Consider the following 13,190-nt stretch of genomic DNA (forward strand, 5'->3'; position numbering starts at 1 on the left):
AGAAATAGTACCTACCCCTAGAACCCGGGTCTGTTATAAAGATTTAAGCAATAAGCAATACACATGTGTGGTTATAAGGATGCTCACTGAAACCAAAAGTTATGACTCTGAATTCTCCAATGTGTTTAACAAATCCGTTTAAGTATCTTCTGAAAAGCTGAAGCTTAGGTGGGGGATGGGAGGAATATGCATAAAGAGATAAGAATGAAGGCTTCTCAGTATACTCTCCTAATTCTTTCAGCCCAAGTCAACGGCACTCACTCTAGGACCTCTGTACAATGTGCAGAAAAAGTGCAAGGTCCCAGGTTTGGTGCTTGATGTTCTTGTGCAGTCTTGAACTCACACATCTTAACCCCAAGCCAGTCTGTCTATGACAGCTGTCTTCTTAGTAACTTCATCACAGATCCAGGCTGGTGGAGAGATGTTGCTCCTCTCCACTTCCTGCATAGCTGGCCCAGGCCACTGCAATTCCCTGGACGGTAATTTCATACTTTGTACAAACAGCACAGGTTCTACCATGGGATCCTAGGGCTTCTTAGTTTCTGACATCCAGTTCTAAGAAAGAAAAAGTAGGGGAAAAATTCTTGACAAAAAAGGGACCTGGCAGACATGTTTAGCAACTGTCTTAAGTCTTTCCATAGGATCCTTGACGACCCTCCTGAAAACTCTAATTTGGATTTCAGTTTATGTAAAGGTTGTGATTCCTCCCAGTAGGTAGAACAATCTTATCCAACATTACAATTTTAAAATTAGCAACCAAGCACATACCTCTAATCGAGAAATAGGTTGTGGACCAAAGCTTTCTTCTTCCACTGAAGTATCTGCATTTGATTCAAGCTGCATCTCCATGGCCATTGCTCAGTGTGCAATACTGAAAAACACAGATGGCCATCAGGAAGAACACTAGAGAAAGTACAGACGTGCAAACATAGTTTTACAGTAAATCTCTTAAAGAATCACTAGGTTTTTCCTCTGGGGAGATATATATATATATATATATATTTAATATGCATAATATATTTTAGAAAACTTATGAATTTATACCTAGCTAAAAAATTTATGGCATTTTGATTCTACTTGTTTGACTTAGTATGAACAGAATGCTAGATTTCTAATTAAAAAAAAATAGATACGCAATAAGCAACAAAAGTTTACTGTATAGCACAGGGAACTATAGTCAATATCTTATAATAAACTACAATGGGAAATAAAGTGAAAAATAATATATATGTATATGTCTAACTGAATCACCTTTCTGTGCACCTGAAACATTGTAAGTCAACTATAGTTCAGTAAAATATATATATTAAGGAAAAAAAAAGACTACTAGGCTTTTGGTTTAATCACTGACTTACCCATGGCAGGAAAAAGAAATCCCTCACCAGCTTTCCCTTCCACCTAGACAGCTTAACTAGATGAACTATGTCCCCCAGTTCTCCTGCTTCATATTTCTTATAGATAAGGGCCAAGTCTTATTTGTGTATGACTCATGATAACATCATAAATGTTAGGTGTTTATTAAATATTCGGCAACTGAATGCAGATTTTCCAGGACTCTACTTAATAAAACCCCAAAACTGATTTAGGGTTAAACCGTTTCAGTTCCACTGTTCCCTTCCAAGCAAGCAGGGTTTGGGGGTGATGGCAAAGGAGTGAAATGAAGGTACAGAATCATTGCCATAAATCTCCACTCCTGATACAGAAACAGTGGACTGAGATGAGAGTTCTTCCCACCTTAGGCAAGGATCATAGTTTGTAGTCATGGAAGTATCCTGCTCAGTTTGAAATCTTCCATATAAGGCCAATACCAAAAGTCAGATTATTTTAACAGTTAAGATTGCACTGATTGAAAGAATGGAGAACAAAAAATTGTAATTATCTTCATGAGGTGTTAATAAAAGCAAACAAGTCTTGATGTCTACAAGGATAAATATGCTTAAGTCATATCAAAATTATCTGGACAATTTAACAATCAAGATAAATTTAACTAAAAAAAATAACAGGTAAGGAATCTCCAGTCTTAGAGGCTTGACAGAAGGTGACCAGTTGTTCTTGACTGGTTCAGGTGCAGTTCTCTTAGATGGCATGCTTAGCATAATATGAGTTTATAATTCCAAATATCAGAATCATCTGAAGGCAACTTAAAGTGTCTTCCTTCATAATTTATGAAAAAGATGGCTTGAACTGTATACATAAAGCAATAACCAAAATGCAACAGGCTGAAAAACTGGACTATATTTAAATTTAGAAATTCTATCCATTAAAAGGCTATGGCTGAAAAAAAAAAAAAAAAAGCTATGGCTGGGACTTCTCTGGTCGTCAAGTGGCTAAGACTCCAAGCTCCCAATGCAGGGGGCTGGTGCTCCATCCCTGGTCAGGGAGCTAGATCCCACATACAGGAACTAATACCCAGTGCAACCAAATAAATAAATAATTAAAAAAAAAAAAAAAGGCTATGGCTTCCCAGGTGGTGCAGTGGTAAAGAATCTATCTGCTAATGCAGGAGATGCAAGAGAAGTGGGTTCAATCCCTGGGTTGGGAAGATCCCTTGGAGTAGGAAATGCACCTGGAAAATTCCATGGACAGAGGAGATTGGAGGGCTACAGCCCACGGCGGCACAAAATGTCAGAGGGCTGGGACTTCCCTGGTGGTCCAGTGGCTAAGACTCTGCACACTCTCTTTGCAGAGGGCCCGAGTTTGATCCTGGTTGGGGAACTACATTCCACATGCCGCAACTGAGACCAAGTGCAGCTAAATAAACAAATAAAATTGGAAAAAAAAAAAGCCAGATGACTGAGTGACTGAGCACATCTAATCAAAAGACACCACTGCAAGAAGGAAAGTCGAACAATAGTGAGGGGGGAAAATATTTACCACAAATATAACTCAGAGCTGATACGAGAATATATAAAGAATTTTTGCAAATCAGCAAGAAAGACAACCCAAGAAAAAATAGGCAAAAGAGATTTGAACAAGCACTTCACAAGGGAAGATACTCAGATGGCTAATGAACGTATCAACAAACGCTCAACTTCATTAATAATCAGGAAAATTAAAATTAAAACCACAAGGTAATAGCTAAAATTTTAAAAGATCAACAACATTAACTATTAGCAAACGTGTGGAACAACTGAACACTCATTCACCGCTGGTTTGAGTGTACTGGTACTGTATTAAACATGGAAGGTGAAGACAGACAAATGCTTTGACCCAGGAATTTTGCCACTCTATTATTAACCCACTGAAAAGCATACACGTGTGCACTAAACTGTATGCGGGAATTTTCTCAGCCACCTCTGTCCTGAAAGCTAAAAATTAGAAATAATCCAAATATCCATCCTGGGTATAATGAATAGGAATACAAATGAATAGAAAGTATTGCCAAATGCAAAGACACTTACGAACCTACAGAATGTTGAGCAAAGCCAGACACAAAAATAGTCTTTCTTTATATAAAATTCAGAAACAGGCAAAATTAACAATGGTATTAGTAGTCAACACAGTGGTTACCTCTGGCGAGAAGGGAGAGTATTAGAGGAGGGGGCACAAGGGAGGCTTCCGGGTGATGACAGCATTCTCTCTTGACCTGAGTGGTATATTCATTTTGTAATGACTCATGAAGCTGTATACACTTTTGATCTGTGCATTTTTCTATTTGCATACTACACTTGGCTTACAAGTTTAAGAAAAAACAGCATCCGTCACTACAGATCATTACCTAGATATCACGTGAACGGTCTTCCGCATTAGAAAAAGCCAATTATCTTACTGGCAACTGGAGGTGGGTACTCTGGTAAGCAAAATTTTGTGTGACGGAAAGCGCACTGACCAGAAACCTGGAAACCGTGGCTCTGGCTTAAGAGCTGTGACTCTGTCACCACACGTCTCTGGATCTTGGATTCCTCGCGGACGCCCATTAAGTAGGTGTTGGAAATGAAGGCCTCCCAAGGTTCCTCCCAGCTCTAAACGCTAGAGTGCGCTTCTATTTTCCCCTCAGCGAACTCCGACGGTCGAAGCAGCCCGGACACGTCCCGGCTTGGCCCCGCCATTTCCGAGTTTCTCACTGGGAGAAACGGAGGGGCCCCTAAGCCTGCGGCGGAGTTGGGGCCCGAATCTGGGTCTAAGCCTGGGTTCGGCGTATGCCGGGACTAACAGGGCGGTGGGAAGGGGCCGGGGCTGCGTCTCACACTCACCTGGACCTGCCGTGCTTCGCTAGGGCAGGCTGCACTCTCGGACTACCGTCTGCTGGGCCCGCCCGCGCCCGATCCCCGACGGACTGTAGGTCCCCTCGCTTGTGCCCCGCTTCTCTACTCCCTTGCTTCGGCCTTCTGCACGAAACCCAGACGAGTCTCAGCTTCCAACCGCGCTCCTAAGGCGCGACTCGCCTCCTCCTACGCCTCGGTCTCAAGCCGCAGCGCGCGCTCTGCCTACAGCCTTCGGAAATCCCGCCAAATCCTACTGGACAAGGTCACGCCCGCGTCAACGTAACGTCTCCCCACCCTTCTCGGGCCCGCCTTCCAGCCGCTTCGACCACTCGTGACACCGAGAGTTGGGCTCTAGGAACTTTAGCTTGCAGGATGTTATGGGTTCCCGTCTTCTTTTTCTCCCTCAGGACTAATCCAAAACTTGAGAGTTGCGTTTTTCTCACCCTTTACCAGATCGAGGACTACAACTCCCAAGAGGTTGTGGGCCGCCCGAGACCACATATCCCAGTATGCACCGCGGGCGGGCGACTCAGCTGTAGCTCCTCAGTCCCTCTCCGAAACCGCCAGGCTCTTGGGAACTGGTGGCTTAGACAGTAAAGAATCCGCCTACAGGGCGGGAGACCTGGGTTCGTATCTCTGGGTCAGGAAGATCCCGTGGATCAGGAGGATCCCCTGGAGGCGGGCACGGCAACCCACTCCAGTAATCTTGCCTGGAGAATCCCCATGGACAAAGAGTGGCGGGCTACAGCCCATGGGGTGACAAAGAGTCGGACAGCCCTGAGAGCTCTTAGTTTGTTTCTTAAGGGTCTAACCTGGGGATTTGGCTCTTCAGGTTGCGCTGAGCCTCTAACTCAGACCAATTACGGAGTTCAGGCGCTTTCTAGGCTCTTGTAGATGGTGGAGCTGATGACGCTGAAGTACATGGGTGAAACTGGAACAAAGCGCTAATGGAGAGAAAGAAAGGAATGTGAATCTTTTCGTAGTTTATTAAAAGTTGATTCCAGTTTTAAAGGGTGATTAGTGTTTACTGGGCGGAGATGAGATAGAAGACACAAAGCGAATAGCGCAGTGTGGGTATGGAAATTAACAGTGTGGTTAAGGAATACTGTCTGATGAGGGAGGAAAAATGTCTTACCAGGTGCTGAGAGTTTACGTTTATGTCATTTCTATGAAGAGACGTAGGGAGAAGGAAATGGCAACCCACGCCAGTATTCTTGCCTGGAGAATCCCGGGGACAGAGGAGCCAGGTGGGCTGCCGTCTATGGGGTCGCACAGAGTCGGACACGACTGAAGCAACTTAGCAGCAGCAGCAGCATGAAGAGACATAAAACCATTATAGAACTTTTATCTTTATTCTTTAGGTAATGGGTACATCTGAAAGTTTTTAATACGATGAATCTCATGCTTTAGACCTGTTTTTTGTTCTGCACCACTTTATATTTGTGGAGTGCTTTAAAATTCATGAAGTTTTTATTTAATCCTCACATGGTTACCCTGTGGCATTGAAGAACAGATTTCAGGATAGAGTAAAAACAACAGAAACTGTTAGGCAGTGCTTGAAATATTTCAAGCAAGAGATTGTCGATTTAAAAAACAGTCACAACCTAAAGGTTGAGAGTTGTTTTATTTGGCTGGAATTTTTAGGACTTAACCCCAGGAGGCAGCATCTCAAGCAGCCTTGAGAGAACTGCTCAGAGGAGGCAAGGGGAGGAGCCAAGTTATATAGAAGTTCTACAACAAAGGGCAGGCAGGCTGAATATCAGAGATTATTGTTAAAGGAAACCAGATATCCCAAGTTAAGAAATTTGGTGATTTTCCATGTCTGGGAAGATGCAAGAGTTTGGTGAGATCCTTGTTAATTGACATGGCAGGAAATAACTCCATTTCTCAAGATGAAGGTTTGCATTAGACCAATAACAGAACAGATTCAGGAAGCATTCTGGAGGTAGAATTAACTTAACTAGTGATTCTAGGTAGTAATTGGGGATAATAGTGAACTGCCATCCATACCAGAGATACACACCTTCATGCCTATTCTTCACATACTTTCCTTAGAACACCTGCAAACCCACAGCCCATCTTGGCTGTGTAATGATACATGACTTTGACCTTTCATTAAAATACAATTCCTGTGGCTGTGTGGACCAAACCAGAGAAAACCCATTTGCAGAAAGGTTAAGAAATTGAGAGATAAGGAAGTGGGAGAGAGTCAAACAGAAAGAAACTGTTTTGAAATCTGACTGCTTCCCAGATCTTTCCAATGTCTAAGGGGCCCAGCAGCACTTAATGTTCTTGAGGTCCATGAGATAGCTCTACATTCCAATAATCTCCCTACATTCCAATCATCTTTTTTTTTTTTTTTCAGTTTAAACAAATTTGAGTAGTTTTATGTTCCTTTCCTCCAAGACAACCAACTAAGCTGGAGGTAAGACAAAGTAGATTTCTTACTAACAGTTCAATTAGCAATTCATGAAAATATCTATTAATGTGTAATTGAAGTTTTGAATATATATATCCTAAATTACAAGTGACCAATCTGAAATCTCAAGGAGGCAACTTCTAATAAAACCAAAACTTAATCAGCAGAAATCAGATCATTTGTTCAAGAATATGATCTCATCAGCATAATCAACCTGGAGCACAAAAAAGGAAATCTAGAAAAGGAAATCCCATGTCATGTTCAAATCATCTATTTGAGTAGTGCAAGAGTGATCAATATTAGAAAAAATAAGTTATAATTGGCTATATTAAGAGGTCAAGGGGAAAAATCAAATGACTAATTTTATCACTTTGGAAAGCATTTGTCAGGAAGAAATTTTCCTCTACTCTCATAGGTTCTCCTGGCTGATCTGAGAAATTGACATTAAGACAAAAGGAGAAAAATCAAAAGTTTAGTAATATGTATACCTGGGAGTGACCCAGGAAATCTGAGTAATTCTGCAAAAGAGCAGAAACCCTCACTTTAAAAACCATCTTTAGCTAAAGACAAAACAGGATGTTGGGGATAGTGACTTAGGACTTTAAAGGAGAGGAAGGCAGATGGAAAGGCAAATGTCTGGCAAATAAATATTTGTTGGGTCATGCAGAAACAATGGAACACAGAGTAGACTTGTGATACCTCTGGTCCAGGAACAAACCCTCTGAATTTTTTTTAGGCAATCAGGGGAAAGGTCAAAGTTACTTTCTGATCTTGATCAGGTCTTCATTGTTTTCAATTTGAAATAACCCACAAACCAAGAGATATTTCGGAGTGCTAAGTTCTGTTCTATATATCCAATAAAATTCAACATCAGTTCAGTTCGGTTCAGTTGCTCAGTCATGTCTGACTCTTTGAGACCCCATGGACTGCATGCAACACGCCAGGCATCCCTATCCATCACCAGCTCTCGGAGTTTACTCAAATTCATGTCCATTGAGTCGGTGATGCCATCCAACCATCTCATCCTCTGTCGTCCCCTTCTCCTCCCGCCTTTAATCTTTCCCAGCATCAGAGTCTTTTCAAATGAGTCAGCTCTTCACATCAGGTGGCCAAAGTATTGGAGTTTCAGCTTCAACATCAGTCCTTCCAATGAATATTCAGGACTGATTTCCTTTAGGATGGACCTCCTTGTAGTCCAAGGCACTCTCAAGAGTCTTCTCCAACACCACAGTTCAAAAGCATCAATTCTTCAGTGCTCAGCTTTCTTTATAGTCCAACTCTCACATCCATACATGACTACTGGAAAAACCATAGCCTTGACTAGACGGACCTTTGTCGGCAAAGTAATGTCTCTGCTTTTTAGTATGCTGTCATATTGGTCATAACTTTTCTTCCAAGGAGTAAGCGTCTTCTTATTTCATGGCTGCAGTCACCATCTGCAGTGATTTTGGAGCCAGCCCCCCCCAAAATAATGTCTGCCACTGTTCCCACTGTTTCTCTATTTGCCATGAAGTGATGGGACCAGATGCCATGATCTTAGTTTTCTGAATGTTGAGCTTTAAGCCAACTTTTTCTCTCCCTTCTTTCACTTTCATTAAGAGGCTCTTCAGTTCTTCACTTTCTGCCGTAAGGGTGGTGTCATCTGCATATCTGAGGTTACTGATATTTCTCCTGGCAATCTTGATTCCAGCTTGTGCTTCCTCCACCCCAGTGTTTCTCATGATGTACTCTGCATATAAGTTAAATAAGCACGGTGACAATATACAGCCTTCATGTACTCCTTTTCCTATTTGGAACCAGTCTGTTGTTCCATGTCCACTTCTAACTGTTGCTTCCTGACCTGCATACAGATTTCTCAAGAGGCAGGTTAGGTGGCCTGGTATTCCCATCTATGTCAACATAAATCCCTCATTAAGGGGACAAAAAGGTAAAAAGGTATTAGGTGTTTGCTTAACATGATCAATAATACATAGATATAGATATCCCAGAGAGCTGCCATCATCTCATTGCTAATGAAACATTAGAAATACTTACATTAAAATCAAGGACAAGGAAATTCCTTGGTGATCTAGTGGATTCCTAAACTCCATGCTTTCACCACCAAGGGCCCAGGTTCGATTCCTGGTTGGGGAACTAAGATTCCACCAAAAAAAAAAAAAATCAAGAAGAAAGTTATCTATTGCCACTATTACTATTGTGCAGAAAGTGCTACTAAGTGTAGTAACAAAAGAATGAAATCATAAAAGATAAAATAAAGATGTAAATGTTGGAAAGATTTATAGATACGATTATATACCTGAATGTTTTAAGGGACAATAAGAGAATATAGTAATCACAAAATATAAAAAGATGAGAGCTTTATTAAGTGCTAACAATATCTAATTAGATAATGTAATAGAAAAAAGATCACAGTAACAATAAAACCCATAAATATCTAGGAATGAACTTTTAAGAAATGTTCAGAACCTGTATGGAGAAATCTTTATGTTTCCAGAGAGCTTAATATTATTCAGTTGAAAATTCTCCAAACTCAGTGAATTTCTAATTGTTGTTGTTCAGTCGCTCAGTCATGTCCGACTCTTTGCCATGGACTGCAGCATGACAGGCTTCCCTGTCCTTCACCATCTCCCAGGACGAGCTCAAATTCATCATGTCCATTGAGTAGGTGATGCCATCCAACCATCTCATCCTCTGTTGTCCTCTTCTCCCACCTTCAGTCTTTCCTAGGATCAGGGTCTTCCCCAATGAGTCAGTTCTTTGCCTCAGGTGGCCAATATTGGAGTTTCAGCTTCAGCATCAGTCCTTCCAATGAATATTCAGGACTGATTTCCTTTAGGATGGACTGGTTAGATCTCTTTGCAGTCCAAGGGACTCTCAAGAGTCTTCTCTAACACCACAGTTCAAAAGCATCAATTCTTCCACGCTCAGCTTTCTTTATGGTCCAACTCTCACATCCATACATGACTACTGGAAAAACCATAGCTTTGACTAGATGGACCTTTGTTGGCAAAGTAATGTCTCTGCTTTTTAATATGCTGTCTAGGTTTGTCAAAGCTTTTCTTCCAAGGAGCAAGTGTCTTTTAATTTCATGGCTGCAATCACCATCTGCAGTGATTTTGGAGCCCAAGAAAATAAAGTTTGTCCCTGTTTCCATTGTTTCCCCATCTATTTGCCATGAAGTGATGGGACCAGATGCCATGATCTTAGTTTTTTGAATGTTGAGTTTTAAGCCAGCTTTTCCACTCTCCTGTTTCACCTTCATCAAGAGGCTCTTTAGTTCCTCTTTGTTTTGTGCCATAAGGGTGGTGTTATCTGCATATCTGAGATTATTGATATTTCTCCCAGCAATCTTGATTCCAGCTTGTGCTTCATCCAGCCTGGCATTTCGCATAATGTACTCTGCATGTAAGTACATTCATTTCACATGCTAGCAAAGTAATGCTCAAAATTCTCCAAGCTAAGTTTCAACAGTATGTGAACTGAAAACTAGGTTTCAACAGTACGTGAACATCTTTAACTTCCAGATGTTCAAGCTGAATTAGAGAAGGTAGAGGACCAGAGATCAAATTGCAAACATCCACTGTATCAGAGAAAAAGCTAGAGAATTCCAGAAAAACATCTACTTCTGCTTCATTGACTACGTTAAAGTCATTGACTGTGTGGATCACATCAAACCGGAAAATTCTTAAAAAGCTGGGATTACCAGATCACCTTATCTGCCTCCCGAGAAACCTTTATGCAGGTTAGGAAGCACGTTAGAACCAGACATGGAACAATGGACTGGTTCCAAATCGGGAAAGGAGTACATCAAGGCTCTATATTTTCACCCTGCTTATTCAACTTACATGTAGAGTACATCATGTGAAACACCGGGCTGGATGAAGCACAAGCTGGAATCAAGACTGCTGGGGGGGAAATATCAGTAATCTCAGATATGCAGATGACACCACCTTTATGGCAGAATTTCCAATAGGAATCCCAGTGGGATTTGTGTCAATCACTGGCAGTTGCCTATCCAATAGTCATTCCCTTCTTTATGGCTAAAAAACCCTAGTATTTGGAAGGATGCTCTCTAGTAAGATATGAATGAGTTTGTCTTCATCCATATTCTTTTGTGTATGGTTTGAATTTTTTGTACAAATTTGACTTTACAATGATAGTTTTAAATTGTAACAAAATATAAAATGTCTTGGAATAAACTTAACAAGAAAAGTACACATTAATAGGAACTTTAAGATAATAAAGGACACAAAACAGAAAAGCATACTATCTACTTGTAATGGAAGACTCAGCATCTTTAAGATAGCAGTCCTCCATTAGTTGATCTTTAAATTTAATACGACATGATCTCAGTAAAAATGTCAACAAGAATTTTTTGGAACCGAACAAGCTAATTCTCACTTTTTTTAAAAAAAATTCTCACTTTTATATGGTAAAATAAAAAGCAGGAAGAGCCAGGGACACCCTGAAATAAAAGGGTCTGAACCAACCAGCCAATAAACTAAATTATAAAACTATAATAATTAAAATGTACTTGTACACAAAAATAGGTCAATGGCACAGACTAGTTATCCCAGAGTTGTAGTTCCCTATTGCTGCTGGTAACAAATTACCACAAATTTAGTGGCTTAAAACAACAGACGTCTTATAATTCTAGACGTCAGAATTCCTAAATTCTGGGTTTCAATGAACTAAAATCAAGGTGTTGGCAGGATTATGTTCCTTCTGGAGGTCCTAGAAGAGTCTGTTTCCTTGCCTTTTCCAATTTTCAGAGGCATTTGCCTTCTCTGGTTTGAGGTCCCTTCCTCCATCTTCAGACGAGATCGGGCGCATTCAGGGTGGTATGGCCGTAGACTCTTCCTCCATCTTCAAAGCCAACAATCATTCTGATCTCAGTTTCCATCATCACATCTCCTTCTCTGACTCTTGACATCCTGACTCCCTCATATAAGGACGCTTGTGATTACACTGGACCCACCCAACTAATCCAGGATCGTTCCACATGTCAAGATGTTTCAGAACATTTGCAAAGTCCCTACTGTGATGTAAGGTTACATCCATAGGTTTCAGGAATTAAGATGTGGACATCTCTGGGGGGCTATTATTCCGTCTACCATACTCAGCTATAAATATGAATATATAGAGAAATTTAGTATATGAGAAGAGAGAAATTATGAACCACTGGGAAAAAAACGGTGTTCATTAAATGGGGCTGAGATAACCACATAGCCATCTGAAAAAAATTAATTTTGATCCTTATCTCATACTCTGTGTTAGGATAAATTTCTAAATGGATCAAAGATATAAATGTAAAGTGTTAAACCATAAAAATTCTAAGAGAAACCATGGGCTTTACAGGTTCCAAAGAAATAAAGGGGAAAGCCAGGTATACACGTGACTTTTGACAAAGGGGTATGTGCAACCAAGCACGCATCTTGGTAGCTGACTACTATTCAAAAAGAATAGATATCTTAGTTAATGGTGTTAGTACTTTTCTAAGTATGGGAAGATGCAAGAAACTGGATTCATAAAATTTTCTCCAGAAAATATCTGAGGGCCAGTTCTGCCAGTTTTGCCAGAGCATGAAATGCCTCATCCTGCTCTTCGCCCTGAATTCCTTTCTGGGATGTACTGTGTGTCATCCTACACTGATAATGACTCGCATCTTATAGAACTGGATGGTGGCCAACATTTTTTCTTTTACAAAACCCTCCTTTTGTGTCTTAATTTTGACAAAGATTTGGGAGGCATTTCATGACCAATTTGTCCCACAGCATTAGGAATATTCATTCCCAGGTCAGGCGAGGAGTTCATTGATATGCCACTCACTGTGCTATTACTGGACTCGGGCCTATTAATAGTTGCCCAAAGCCTCTGGATTGCCTGTCTTACTTGTCTCTTATGGCCCAGGAAATGGCTTATTCCCATACCTACACTATTATAAACATTGATTTTATTGAACTATACATTTGGTCAATCATTTCAAGTCCCCTGAAAAGTGAAAGTGTTAGTGGCTCAGTCATGTCCAACTCTGTGACTCCATGGGTTGTAGACTGCCAGGCTCCTCTGTCCATGGAATTCTCCAGGCAAGAATACCAGAGTGGGTTGCCACTCCCTTCTCCAGGGGATCTTCCTGTCCTAGGTATCAAACCTGGGTTTCCTGTATTACAGGCAGATTCTTTACTGCCTGAGCCACCAACTATATATTTGGTCAATCATTTCAAGTCCCTTAGTCATTATTATTTTACTGGAGGCTCAGTCACACATTTTGTAATGTAAAAAAAAAAAAAAAAGCATACACACAAAAAACAAACCAACTAACCAACCCAGTAATCTTATAAAATAGGCAGAATACAAGTAACATGGCTAGTAACATTAATAGAGTTGTTAAGTAGTTAAGAAAAGAACTTTCTTCCATTAGGTGTTGTCCAGGTCACCTGACCAAGTCTGTTCTGTACCAGTCATATCAGTCATAATCTTTATACATAAGTTCACCAAAGATGTCCACATATACAAGGTAGGTGGTAGTTCATTGAGATCTCTTACAGGAATGAGAAAAGAATGTT

At 40.7% G+C, this 13,190-nt stretch overlaps 1 protein-coding gene across 2 annotated transcripts in view; it reads right to left on the minus strand.

Moving 5' to 3' along the window:
- RAD51 (RAD51 recombinase) overlaps positions 1-4,653 on the minus strand; it is a 38,221-nt gene extending 33,568 nt beyond the window's left edge. For both annotated transcript variants that reach the window (XM_043919218.1, XM_043919217.1), the window contains exons 1-2: positions 4,194-4,653; positions 769-871 (exon numbers count right to left, since the gene is read on the minus strand). In XM_043919218.1, coding sequence (XP_043775153.1) covers positions 769-855 — 87 coding nt within the window. In that variant the 5' untranslated portion in view covers positions 856-871; positions 4,194-4,653. The remainder of the gene's footprint in view (positions 1-768; positions 872-4,193) is intronic.
- Positions 4,654-13,190: the final 8,537 nt, after the last annotated feature.

The sequence above is a fragment of the Cervus elaphus genome, chromosome 12, assembly GCF_910594005.1.
Source record: "Cervus elaphus chromosome 12, mCerEla1.1, whole genome shotgun sequence".
Lineage (NCBI taxonomy): Eukaryota > Metazoa > Chordata > Mammalia > Artiodactyla > Cervidae > Cervus > Cervus elaphus.